The sequence below is a fragment of the Stegostoma tigrinum genome, chromosome 21 (genome assembly GCF_030684315.1).
Source record: "Stegostoma tigrinum isolate sSteTig4 chromosome 21, sSteTig4.hap1, whole genome shotgun sequence".
Classification (NCBI taxonomy): domain Eukaryota; kingdom Metazoa; phylum Chordata; class Chondrichthyes; order Orectolobiformes; family Stegostomatidae; genus Stegostoma; species Stegostoma tigrinum.
This window is the reverse complement of record NC_081374.1, coordinates 11224940-11239078: the sequence shown is the minus strand read 5'-3', so window position 1 is coordinate 11239078 and position 14139 is coordinate 11224940. Positions and strand designations below refer to the sequence as shown.

At 38.8% G+C, this 14139-nt stretch overlaps 1 protein-coding gene across 10 annotated transcripts in view; it reads left to right on the top strand.

Moving 5' to 3' along the window:
* zc3h11a (zinc finger CCCH-type containing 11A) overlaps window positions 1-13921 on the top strand; it is a 35400-nt gene extending 21479 nt beyond the window's left edge. For 9 of the 10 annotated variants that reach the window (XM_048553053.1, XM_048553054.2, XM_048553051.2 and 6 more), the window contains 10 exons: window positions 795-899; window positions 1461-1556; window positions 2433-2498; window positions 3413-3751; window positions 4736-4948; window positions 6243-6337; window positions 7114-7423; window positions 9277-9449; window positions 9999-10072; window positions 10888-13921. In XM_048553053.1, the coding sequence (XP_048409010.1) occupies window positions 795-899; window positions 1461-1556; window positions 2433-2498; window positions 3413-3751; window positions 4736-4948; window positions 6243-6337; window positions 7114-7423; window positions 9277-9449; window positions 9999-10072; window positions 10888-11143 (1727 nt within the window). In that variant the 3' untranslated portion in view covers window positions 11144-13921. The remainder of the gene's footprint in view (window positions 1-794; window positions 900-1460; window positions 1557-2432; window positions 2499-3412; window positions 3752-4735; window positions 4949-6242; window positions 6338-7113; window positions 7424-9276; window positions 9450-9998; window positions 10073-10887) is intronic. The other variant, XM_048553057.2, reaches the window with a different exon arrangement.
* Window positions 13922-14139: the final 218 nt, after the last annotated feature.

Sequence of the window (14139 nt, the reverse complement as noted above, 5' to 3'; positions counted from 1 at the left end):
AGCAGATTCAAGAATAGCTTTTAACAGGATGTTGATTAGACGCATGAACACAATTGTGGGATTATGAATCAAATAAATGACTTCTATACTAAAATTTACAGTTAAAAATATTCTTCACCACACTTTTAGGGTTGTGCAAAGTAGGCTTGTCATTCCCAGGCAGTGGGTGGCTGGTAAGTCCTTGCTCTCAGCCCAAAAGAATAAAGATAATCTGGAATGTAGATTGACAGTTGATGAACTGGGAACAAAATTGCACCAGTGTCATTCCAGGCATGTGCTCTGTCAAAGTTGGCTGAGTCTTGTTCTCCACTAAATATGCAGCTATATAAATGGTTGTGTACAGTGTTTTGGACACCAGTTTCTATGTATTTTCAGAGTGAAGTATCTGATCACGTAGTGAAGAACTAAACTAGTGAGAGCCGAGATGATCCAAATTAAAGATAATTGAGCTTGACAGGAAAATGCTGGAGAAAAAATCAGTACAGTGCGAAATAGCAGAGTCAACATTGTGAGTCCAGTGACCCTTCTTCATAATGCGCCTTTAAGCATGGGTCACTCAAGCCAAAGGGTTGAGTCTGCTTTCTCTCCATAGATGCTGCCGGCCAGGCTGAGTTTCTCCAGCAATTTCTGTTGTTGTTTCAGATTACCAACATTTTTGTTTGTCAGGAAAGTATCAGGTGCAAAGTGCAAAACCTAGCATAATTTTGTTTTTTTTTGATGGAATACCTAAATTTGGGATGGGTTGCTCACTATTTGTCACAGAATATCTATTTTCATTTTATTTTCTCCTCTAGTAGGCATTAGTGAAGGTGAATTGCCTTTCAAACGTAGTCTTGTCGAAAGACTTGGCAAAAAGAAAGTGACGCCAAAGGAATCCCCTGAGGAATTGCCAGTCAAAGGTAGCTTCCGCTTCATGTTCCAATTGCTAGCATTAACTATGTGGTTGAACATTTCAAAATATCTCCCGTTCTCTGAAAAAGAGGCTTGTGTTTTATAGAGTACTTTGCACAACCAAATATTTGGAATATTGTCACTGTGACTTAGGAAATGTGACAAGTAATTAATGTGCAGCAAGTTCACACACAGCAATATAATTTTACCTCTGGCCTTTAATCACACTTGCTAAGCAGCACTGTTAATCACTTGGGTTCTAGGTGTTTTTCATTGCTGCGCTGTTAGACCTTGGGTTGATTCAGTCTACAGAGATGTTGTAACTCCAAATCAGTTTTGATCAAGATTGATTTTTTTTTTATTTACACTACTTCTCTCTAACTTTAAGCTTTCCTCCAACCATCTAACTTATCTGGAGATTCCAGATTAAAACATCAATTTGGTTGATATCTCCCATACTATTTGTGGTGAGGTAAAAGAGTTTTGTTTTTCCTTGACTGTCATTGTTGCCAGTTATATACTTTGTAAAGATGACATTTTGAATATGGTTTCCGTTTTAATTTTTGAAGCTGAGATTGAAACAACTTTAAAGCGTAACCTTTCTGAGAGACTTGGCAAAAGGAAGATACTGACTGAGGATGGTTCTGAAGAGCTAGCACAAAAAGGTACAGGAAATACTTGCGTAAATTAGAATTGCTCAGCTGTGATCTGGCACTGAAGCTATTCTTTTGATGAATAGGAATAAGGAGTAGCTGTGGTAACCACAGTTCAAGGTGACACATCTGGCAGCGGAAAATGTAGTCTTTTTCAGATCTGATAATCTCAATCTGACTGTGGGGTTTCAGGAATCAACAAACCCTGAGTCAGTCAGAAGCAATTATTCAGAATACTAAAATGACAACTATTATTTTGGAAGTTTTGTATTTATTCGACAATTTGTACACTAAATATGCCATGCTTATTCCTGATTGAAGTTTTTTTAAAAATGGCAAACCATATTCGAGCAATTGTGGGATGCATCAACCTAAAGTGGGAAAAGTAATCCCAAATACACCAATATATGAAGGGAAGATACCTGTAGGAGCCAATTCAAAGACCTGTGTCATTTTTTGAGCAGTACTGCCAAGTAGCTTCCTCTTCTTTTTAACCTTGCATTCACACTCATCCATGTCAGCATAGCAGCAGTGCCCTAGAAAATCAATTAGTGCCCTATATAAATCATGATTTGTTGTCCCATTTCTGCTCTATTTTGTTCTACCTACCCCCTGCCTGCATCTGCAAAAAGTTCAGAATTCAGGTTATCTTCTTTAAATCTCTGCTTTGTACCGTCTAGAAGGTACAAAGGGCGGCTTAGTGATTTTGACCTAGGATTTATTTCCCATTTTCTGTAATAAACATCAGTGGCCTTGATGATATTTACCTAGTCAAGTCTCCATTGCTCCTTAGTCATCACAAAATTGAATATTATAATGTCTCTATCGAGATGAATGATTCTCTGTGCTCTGCAGTCACTCAGATCTGCGTATCTTTCTTTGTTTCAGTTCAAAATCCCAGGTCCATAAGGGAGAGACTCGGTCTGCCTGCAGAAATTTCCACAGCAGAAAATGGTAGGTTGAAAAGTTTGAAAAGCTGCCTCTGGTTGTCTGGAATAGCAAGTGTTTATTTCCCCTGACTTCAATCTGTCTTCAGCAATTGGGCACTTTTTTATATTTTCGACATTTGTCTCTTACCCTAGATGACAGTGCTCCAGTCTCTGGTTCCTCAACTGCTCCTCACTAGTCAACCTGTGTGTATTTATGTACCTAGACCAATATATATGCAGACAGCTTTGTTTTATTTTCACACCTTGCCGAATGGCTTTGGTTGTGAAATGTGAATTTTGTATTCAGAAACATGGCATGCAATCCAGTACTTCCATGGATCATGCTTGCACCTTGAACCGTCCCAAAAGCAGTTGTGTTCTTTAAGTGCCAGCCACAGAGCTTTACATCATCCCTTGGATTCTTCTCCTTTACACTGAAACAGTTTAGCTGGGTCATTTCAAGTTTGGTCAAATCTTTGCATCTTTCAGTTACCCTGTCGAAATTAGGGAGCACAAATAAGAACTTGCAGACTTGCTTCAGTCCCTCGATAGAGCAATATGCTGTACTTCATTTTTCTTTCTGTATCTGTGTCAAGGAACAATAAATATTTAATACTTGCATTGGGAGTATGGTCAAAATACTATCAAATAACCTTGCTATTTACTTGCTGAGCATCTCTTTATCCTAAGCCATAACCTTGTTTTGTTGGCAAGGCACACTGTTTATATTCTGCTCATCCAAGAAACTTCTTTTTTGCTTTGCAATGTAACAGATCTTGGATAGCAAATGACAGACATTTGAAATTTGTAGAATTATAAGACTTTTGCATGATATTCCCCTTGTAGTGATTACTTGCTCTTGTCTGTTTTCTGTAAATCAGCTTTCGAGTTGCATTTTGCAAAGAATTGTTAAGTAACAAAATTCGTTCCACTTTGCAGAAAAACCTGTTGGTAAAACGGAAGGTTCTGGAGAAATCAGAGTGAAAACCTTGGATGAGATTCGCAGGGAAAAGGCTGCCAAGAGGGACCTTGTTGATGGCAATGGAGACTTTAAAGCTGGTATTGGTGTTACTGGTCTTAATAAACCTATTCAGGCCTCCACTTTCCTAGAGGAAGCATCTCAAATTATTAGGACAGTACGAGTGAAAACAGCCTCTGAGTCACTACTGAAGAAGCAGGGGCAGCTTCCAGAAGAAACTGGAAAAGATAATGCATCCAAAAAGCTTCCTGAAGCCACTGCAAGAAAGGAACAAAATCTTGGAATGGGAAAAAACAAGGGTGAGTTGTGTTCCTTTTTGTGGCCTGTGTTATTTTAAGAATACAGCCTAACAATATAGCTCAACTACATTTCTGATACACCTACCACGTTCCTCTGTTTGCAGCCAAGCCACACTGTTCATATTCCCACCAAGGTTAGCTTCCAACCGCATACATGCACACAACCACTAAAGGCCATTTTTAAAAAATCTGTAACATTGCCTGATTCTTCCTTTGTGTTGGATTATCTATTGAAACCATCATCCATGCTGTTATTTCTAGACATGTCAAATCAATTAATTCTTGACCTCCTCTACACCATAATATTGAATTCATCTAAAACTGCAACTGTGTCCCAGCTCTTGGCAACACCTCTTCACCCTTCAAGCTGACTCACATGGGCTCCCAAGTTTTGAATCAGCATCCTTTTTACACTCCTTTTTAATAGCCTTGCCCCTCCCTTCCACTGCCATTTCCTTTAGCCCTACAATTCTCTGAGATGTCACTGTTCTTTAAATACTAACCTCTTTAGCACGCTGTCCCTTCAGCCATCAAAGCCCCTGGAATTCCTTCTGTAATCACCTCCTGTAAGTCAAAATCTACCTCTTTGACCAAGCTTTTGATCAACTGTCCTACTATTGTATTGTGGCTCAGTAATATATTGTCTGCTTAATGCTGCTGCAAATCCCCTTGGACCAGTTTACTACATGGAATGTATTGTATAAAGAGACATTGGATGTTTTCCAATGCAAAATGGTGGCTTATGAATTTTATTACATAGTACTTTTGTCAGGCAAGTCATACCTGCATCTGCGCTTTGTTAATGTTATACTTCGAATATGTTCAAATTTTCCTTGGGGATGTTTTTCTTTCCTTGTTCAAAATTTTTTTAAATTTAAATTTGCAGTACTGCTTCACCTGAAAGCTTTTACTTAGAACTTGACACTTCTTTGGAAGTTCCTCAAGTTCACTCCTGTTTTAATTTCTCTATGTTGTGTACTACAGCAAAAGGTCAAAAGGCAGCTCCTGATGAAGTTGTAAGTAAGCCAAAGCCACTGGAACAAATAAGAGTTAAAACTCTTGAAGAGATACGACGTGAGAAGGCGCTGCGACGACAGGGGAACCAAGAGAGTCTCATAATACCTCAAGAGAGTGAGAAGCCAAAGAATGAGACTCCATCTATCCGCAAAAAACTACTGCGAATCAGCAAACCTACAGGTGTGCTGTGATTTAATATGAATTCTGTGAACCTAGGTAAACAGAGATATATAAAATATTGAATGCTAGTGATAAAGGGACTGCAGTAATCATGGGTGACTTCAATCTGCATAAAACTAGAAAGATCGCATTAGCAGTAAGAGCAAGCATGGGGCGTTCATAATATTCTATTAAGGTAGTTTTTTTTAGAGCAGAATTTTCTACAGCTGGCGATGCCAGACATAACATTGTGTAATGTAATAGGATCAATGAATGACCTCAAATTTAACTCCAGTATTTTAAAAATTACTTGGATGAGCTCTTCAATTGTCATAACACTCAAGGCTGTGGACATAGTGTGGGGAAAGTAGCGCTATTGTTAGTAGTTGCGTATTTTTGGTGGTACAGACTGGGTCCAAGGGCCTCATCTGTACTGTAGGATTCTATAATGCACCCTTGGGTGGCAGCAGCCACAGTATGTTTGAACTTTGCATCCAATTTGAAAGGGAGAAGATTGGGTCAAAGGCTAATGTAAGGGCAATAATGTGGTAAGAAAGCTGAGCTAGCTGAAGTGAACTAGCATGTGAGGATAGGGAACAGATGAATAGAGACACAGTGGGAGACCTTTTTGAAATATTTCCTACTATTTGCAACAGGTATACTCTTATTATAAAGGAAAATTATAAAAGGCGGATCCACTATCTTATGGTTAACTAAAGTTAGGGAAAATGTCAAACTTGAGGAAAAAGGATAACTGCGCATTGAGTGATAAGTCAGCTGATTGTGCCTTTTCTGTATATCCAGATCAATGTCTAACAGGTTAATCAGGAGGAAGTAATTAAAAGTAAGCTAACAAGGAATGTAAAAAAAATTGCACGAGTTTCTGTATGTATTTTTTTTAAAAGTAAATTGAGTGGTCCTCGAAGGTGTGAGTAAGGAGTTGATAGATAATTAAGTGGACATAAAAATAGCTTTTGTTTTCCCAATGGAAAGTGTGAGAGAGAACGAGAGGAACATAGTGAAATTATAATCACAGGGCAAGTGTGACTGATGTACCTATGGGCTGAAAAGCCCCCGAGTCCAACTAGACTTCATCCTAGGGCTTATGTGCTGATAACTTTCCAAAACTCATGAGATTCAGGAAAGGTTCTATCAGGCTAGAAAGTAGAAAATATACTCCCTCTATCCAAGAGGGGAAGGAGATGGAAGAAAATAAAGACCAGTTAACTTGACACCACTTTTTTTTAAACCTTTGCTTTCTATGTATTGTTTGAAGCTCAACAGAATTTTGACCTTTGTATAATCTTTTATGCAGAAGCTGTCAAGCCAGAAAAGGCTGATGTTGAACCAACAGATACACAATCAATGGATGTTGCTGCCGCCCAAGGAGAGACAAGGGAAAGTAATCAGGTCAGTACAATATACAAAAACATTAAGTATCTTAGATGTTAAAGGTCTTTTGTCACCTCGGCAATTGTAGTAAGAACTGTGATGTCTTTCTGTTTGGAAATGTTTGATTTTGTAATGATTAATTCAGAAGAAACATCATTACCCAAACAACAGTCATTGTATGTACTTTACTGTTCGGTGGAAGATGAAGTAAATACTGTAGGGGCAAAGTAGCTGAGCTTGAGAAAGACAGGGTATAAGAACATGGGGCTTAGGAGCAGGCAGAATCCCATTTGGCCCTTCGAGCCTGTTCTGAACATTTAGTAAGCTTTTAGTTGATTTGGTGATTGTCTTGGCTCCCCTTTCCTCTCAGTGCTTCTTCTTCCCTCCCCTCCCCCACACGCATTCATTCACACACGCACTCATCAATTTCCTTCTCCATTAGAAATCAGTCTAGCTCAGCCAAGATTCTGGGTCCTTCTTCAGAGGATCTTTGCAGACTTGATGGGCCAAATGGCCCCTGTTCACTTAGTAGTGATTCTATGAAGGCTCACCTCTATTCCATTCTAGGAAAGAGAATTTGACACTGTTATTGAAAAAATGATGCTTCTCACATCTGACTTTAAACAACTTTCACCATGTTCTCCAGTTTTAGTTTTTACGATGGTAGATTTTAAATGAGGGAAACATAGAAGGAGGCTCACGTGGAGCATAAATTAATGCTAGATGGACACTTTGAACAAACTAGTCTGAGTCAGTGCGATATATCGTATGTAATTCTGTCAACTTTGTTGCAGTCTGCAAATGGAAAAGAATGTCCAAGGTTGCAGAAAGTGCAAGTTAAAAGCTTTGAGGAAATACTGAAGGAAAAGCGCCTTCGGCAGCTGCAGGAAACTGATAAAGAGCCAGGTCAAGCCTTGCCGGGAGAAGAGGCGACCACAAATAAAATGGACTGTGAAATCCAGGCTACTGACCAGAATAATCAGTCTGCTGCTTCAGAACTAAAACCAAACAATCAACTTGTAACTGAACAACCAATCGTTAAGACAGATGGGAAACTGACCACTGCCAGAAATGAAATGGCAGAACAGCCACTTGCTCTGAAAGGTATCTGTCTCTTGAGTTTGTGCTTTCATTTACATGTGATTATTGTTTGTTTGCTGCTGCACGTTCCTGACTTGTTTCTCCACGCTTTTTCAGCTAACAGTCAAGAATGTTGATTGCAATCATGTTAATAAATATTCAATTCTGATTGCATAAATTTTATCACACTGTAAAATGTCATGCTTTCCTTTTCTCCCTCACCCCACATGGAGCCATAAGAGCTCGATACTAATGCATACACAATACCATGCATGAATAAAAACATGTTTCAGTCACAGTGTTGATGGAATATTCAACACAAAGTTGGAGCACTGGCCTGCATTTCTCTCTTCTGGACTGTGCCTTACAATAAGTTGCACTGTCTCTAGGTTATGTTGCTGAGACCTGACAGCCCTTTCCTCTGGCATTTATGGGCATTTGAACCGCAGTTAATTCTGATCCTTTTCTTTTGAGACAAGAGCACACTGATTACGAACATGCGAATGAACCTGCCCCTAGTTTGAAAAGCCTGCCCCAACTCGAGACCATTAGTGTATACAGGGCAGTTATTGTCTGGTCAGTTGCAAATGGGTAGATGAAGACATTCCGTGATGTTTCTGCGTTCTATAAACAGCAGCAACCAACAATAAAGCTTTTGATCTAAGTCTGTCATTTCAAGTTAAGTCTCTGTGATGACACAGTCAAAACCTATCTATGATCTCACTATCTATTATTCATTACTTTGTGGTGCATTTCATTATTAAGAAATTTAGCTTTTCATTCCTTAAGAATGTCATCTGTCATCTTTTCACTACACCAAGATCTTTGCTTTGTTGCTTTCCACGTTTTTGTGCTTCATAATTTTGTTTGCTTCTATTGATGCCTGCAGCTCTTGTTTTACTTTCTCCCTTTGCCTGAATTCTCCTTTTATAGTTAGTGGTGACCTGAAAATCAGGGAGATCTGGTTATCAGTATATGGAGTAAGCTAACCTGAAACACAAAGGAAAGGTTAGACAAATTTCTGAAGTTATGATACTGTTCGGAGGACTGAACTGATTCCTGTCTTATAGGCTTAGTGTTTATTGTTAGCAAAGATGTAGATATTAATGAAAGCTTTAAAACTGTATACAGTTTTGACAACCAAGCTCATTAAGACTGGGGAAAAATTAACTGAAGAGTATTTCCTTAAAAATACTTTGATCAAGTAACAGTTAAATTCAGTGAAAAGAGTTCGTCACAGGTTGGCCAAATCAGGTCTGTAACTGAAGTCACTTTGCGCACAAGCTTTTAGAACTGGGGTGCGTTTCCGAATCATTCATGGCAGACTGAATTCTGCTTTTGCTTTGGAAAGAGTAGTGTACACTCAAACTTCCACTTTATAGTGATCAGCAGGTTTTTGATTTCCAAACTTTTGAGCAGAGAAAGAGCCAACGAAAGCTGTGTCTGATGCACGTTATCTCGGACTCTTGCTGTCGAGTTATCATCTTTAATCCACAGACTGGTTCAAGTGACCTCTGAAAGTGTTGCTGACTTGATATCGCTATCCCAGCAACTTGTTCCTGCCAAACGCAAACAGTGTTTTATGTCTTCTGTTCTGTGATGTTATTTGAAAATAATGTGTTCAGCTATTGATGTTAGAAACTAATATTATAGATAGCACATTTTCATAACACTAGATAGAAACTTGGACTCCTGAGGCTGACTCAGCTTCTTGCTGTGCTGCGAGCTGGGTACTGGATTTTTAAAAAATATTTTTATAAACTATTGAAAAGAATACAGGGCTGTAGAAAGTTATTAGTTTCTAACATCTAATTTTAGGCTACAGTGATATAATTTTTGACTACATGGCTCTAATCTTTTTGCCATTTTTTTTACAGTAAAACCCAAATTAAATGTGAAACCGTCATTTGTGAAGAATTCCTGTCCTGTGAGACTCAACCAAAAGCGCAAATCCCCTGACAGCCATCCTTCCAGTATTATGGCAGTGAAGCCACTCAATACTGGAACTGCTGATCTGATGAAGCAGCCCCCAGCAGGGAAGACCATTACAGTAAGAATCTCACCTGCGAATATCCTGAATAGATTATTCAACTCTCATTTCAGATCATTTTTATGGTTCTAATTAACTGAACAGGTAGAAAGTCAAGAGAATCTTTTCTGGTGTCTTGTCCTATCATCCACTGGCACGTGCACCTCGTTGAAAGGGAAGGATTTGAGAGATGTTTTGGCTGACCTGTAAGGTTTTGGGTACAAAGTAAAAAGCATCTGTTTAATTTCCCTGCCTTGTGGCAAAAAAGGCCTTGAACTATAACTCTGGATTGATAGGAATCTTTATTGGTGTATTGCCTAAATATACAAATATTATTTACTCCTTTTGCACCTAATTTTAAATTCCAGATTACTCCACATCTCTCACACTGTGGACATCCTTATTAAAGACTGGTTGGTCGTTTTTCCTTTGTATGATCCGTGTGCAGTGTTCAGTATTGGTTACGCAGTATTTTACTATTAGCTTTCTTTGACACACAAAATGCTTGTTCTGCTTCTGAAAGGAATATTCAAGACATACTTCTGTATTTTTAATGCTTTCTGTCTTCAGCCCACAGCATTGCCAGAGCAGGCAGAAGAGGTAACCTCTCTGACTTTGCAGGTGCCAGAAAGGTCCAAAGAAAGGTGAGGTCTCGGTTTCACTGTCATGCATGCAATGTTTAAAAGAAGCAGTTTGCCTAATGTCAAAAAATAAGGAGGCATTCCCCTGAATGCAGGCCGTTGCACTTTGGAAACTTGCAAGAAGGTTGTGCAGTTCTGTAGATGGGAGCAGGAAGGAACAGCAGGGTTTAGGTTTAATGAATGGTCAGAACTTGCGGGTTGAGCTCACTGGGGAGAAAGGGTCGTCCATTTTGAATCCAATAAAGGCAGATCTGAATGCTGTGAGAGACAAGAAACTGGGGAGTTTGTAGCTTGACATCCATACCGTTTTCACAAGTCAAAGCTAGCGTACAAAGAAAGTAATTGAAAGGCATAGAAACAATTTGATCGCTTACGTGTAAGGCCTGAAATAAAAAGGGGAGAAAGCAGTCCCTAACTCATAGCCTTGGTCAAACGCTGCCACAGCTCTAGATAATGGGTCTGAAAAGGGATATTTTGACCCTGGAGGAGTTGTAGCACAGGTTCATTAGCATTTTACCATAGTTAGTTTGCTTCTTAATGTTTAGCATCAAAATCGGACAGGAATGATGGGTACCTGAGCAAGTTAAAGCAGGCTGTTCTGCATAATTGATGATCTTCTGCATGATTGTGGAGAGGGCACAATTAACCACACTCTGCAGGGGTTGTGGGGCAACAAATGATGATTGCAGATGTAAGGTCAATGTCAATAGTTCTAGTTTTTAAAATTTGAAGAGCCAAGAAAATAATGAACTTGAAATGATTGCCAAAGAAAAGACTCTCTGGAAAGCATACTTTATTTCTTTTTTTTTAATTTCCAGGAAAGTTGATCTACCTGTGCAGGGCAAGTCGACAAGCATCTCACAATCAGAGATAAAAAAGTTTTCACCTCCCCAAGTGCCTGCTAAATCTCGGAGGCTGAGCTCAACTGCATCCAAGTCTGCCACAACTGAGGATGATTTTGAAGAGCTGATGAAAGAATTCTCAGATGATAAACTTGAAGCAGAAATTGATCTGGACCCTGGAAAGGATGAAGATGACTTGTTACTTGAACTGTCTGAGATGATTGACAGTTGAAAAACTTAAGCTTTGTTCAGACCTGCTCAAACAGATTCAAACTCTGCCTCCGGAATAAGCAGACATTAACCATGGACCTACCTTTTGTATGCAGTGGGGCTGTGTAATTTATAAAGCTGTAAACAAAGCTATGATTTACGTACCATGTACAGTTGGAAACCATATCTGTTTTAAGCACGTGCTGGTCTTATGACCAGCTTAATTAATTGATTATCACCTTATGACACTCACCACCTCCCAAAAAAAAATGCAGGCAAAAGGTTGTGAGATATTAACCTGCCTTCAGGTTTACACAGTTTGAAGAAAACCCAGTGATGAGGCTTATTATCAGCTTCAGATGTTTTTCAGTCAGCATTGTTGAAAGAGCCTTGCCCATATCTTGACGTTCAGCACTAATAGGTGTGTGCATTCTTTCCTTTGTAATGGGTTCATCCTTAGGCTTGGCTCATTGGCCTTTCCTTACCTCATCTGCCATCAGAAATGGGGACACATAAGGTTAATTCTCTGGGGATTTCGTTTATGTGTGGAGCTGTTCCTAACCTAAAGCTAAGTGAAAGTATTTGGAGCAGCCTAGTTTATATTTTTTTAAAATAAAAACTTTTAGATTGTACACGTGGGCTTGCAATTAAGAGTCCTGATAGTGTATGCTTTGGAAAAATGATTACAAATTATTTCACCTGATGAGAGAAATTAGGATTTCAGGACTCCTAAGCATATTTTAAAGTGGGAGAAGCTTAGGTCTGCATAGAGAATGTTGTTGTAAACTGTCCTATCTGATACGGTTCTTGAAAGTTACTGGGACTATTATGATGTTACATTAATAGTTGGAGAAACGTGTTTTTAGTTCCCAGCGTGTTCCGACTTGTATCTGGACAGTTAATTTGTCACTTTTGCAAAAAAAAATGGTGTTTACCTCTTTAATATATTGTTTTGTGTCTCTTTTCCCTCTGCCAACTATATACAGCCCATTTGAATCTGTCATTATTGTCTCAAGTTCATCTTGTACCACCCCACGTGCTTGGGGTCAAGTTGGAAGAGGCTCTGATCTCAATGTATGGGTATTTGTAGAGAGTACTTGGCAGACCATTCTGATCTCTGTCCGTGGACGTATGTAGCTACTTTGTATGATTTGTTGTGTTCACATCCTGACTGCAGTATAACAGCAAGTGGAAGAAAGTGTGGTTACTTGGAAATTTTCTTAAAGAAACAACCAGCATACAGGAGATGTTGGGATAATATTGATATTTACTTGAGGTGTAGTCTTCTGCATACAATCAGTGTTTTGGTTTGGGAAGGTGGCATAGTCTTTCTTTAACAAAAAATTGAAACTGTTTGCTGCAAGTTCAGTTACTGAGTTTTGAAGAAGAGTAGATTCATTGGGATGTTCTACTTGGTATGTAAAGCTGGAAGATTTGGGGTCTGTAACTTCAACACTTTTGAAGGATACGACCAGTGATTTCTCAAGATGTAGTAAAGCTATCAGTAAATAACCAAGTGTCTAAGAAGCTAAACGTCTATATCGTAACACTAGGGTTGGTCAGACTATCTGCTGTTTCCAGGACAGTATTGAAAGATAAGTACCCTAAGGACTCCTTAATGCACAATCATCTTGTGTTGAAGTTAGTATTGTTTATCCGTAAAGCCTGCTGTATGCCAATTGTTTATATTGTATTAAGGGCATAGCTAAGCTTTTGATTTTCTGGTCACTACATGATGGGCTGAAAGAACAGGAGAAAATCTGCCCCAACAGGATGTATGCTTATGAACTTCAGAGATTTGCAAGGAGCAGAGCCAGTTACTTCACTGGTACAGGCCTGTTAATATTAAAGCATTTTTTCCTTGTGTAGAGCTTTTGTTGTCAGAGGTGAGGGAAGACAAATCGGTTCACTCCAAGGTAAATGTGTAGTGCCTTAGTTTTAACTATTTGCTTTCTGCTCAGCAGAAGTAGCTTAATTTCTAATGTGTGACTACTTAATAGTTTCTGCCCCCACTCCCAATCAAAGCAGCAAATTACAAATAAGCAACAAAAACACTGCAGCTCTGGTCTTTGTGCCCCTGAAATAATTCTGAAACTATTCAAAAGGCAGCAGGAACTGCACTGTAGAAATCAGTGCTGACATGGTCCTGAACTTGAAAGAAACACAAAACCAGAATGAAAGCACCAGTGCTGCAGTCTTAAACTCCAGTAGCTAGTTGGTTGTTTTGAATCAAAGTAGACATAGATGCTGGAACTACGAGAAATAAATGAATTAGTTGTGATCATGGAGACCACTTTTTTTTCCATTTGCTACTTACTTGTGTGTTTAAGTTGATGGACTCCATTCCTGCCAAAATGGCTGATGAGAAAACAGACATTTTTAAAACAATTGAAAACCCTACACATTGTAAATGCACACGGTTCAGTGAAGTGAAACACAAATGCAACTTCACGTTCCAGAGCAGTTGCTATCCTGTAAAATAGTAGAGGTGCTTCTTCAAAGCAGCCTGTCAATATTCTGCAGAGGCAATGCTAGCTTTCTTTATGAAACATTGTAAAATATTTTTGTTCAATTATGGTCTGCATTTAGGTTGACGAATAGAATTTGTGAGTTTTAGGATCTAAAGCAGATGGTCTGTTTCTAATATTTCTGTACTTGTGTCCTTTGACTTGTGTACTTTTTCTTCTCATTGTTCAGATGTGCATCCATGTTGCTGGGTGATTTTATTTATGACTGTGCAGACACTGAATATATAACATTTTCTTTGTAATAAAAGGACTATATTGTTCACGTTGTGTAATTTGCTCTGAATATCGTGGATCCTTGGAAAAGTCTAGGAATACGTCACGTGAATATCAGTGCAAATTAGAACAAGTTATTGCTTTTGTTAACTGACCACATCACATGGGTAATTCGACAGTACTTGAAAACCAGTGGCTTAGTGTAGACTACCCAATGAGGAAAAATGAAATCAAGTTTTGAGTTTATCTCATTGCTGGCCTCTTCCCCTTTTCCTTA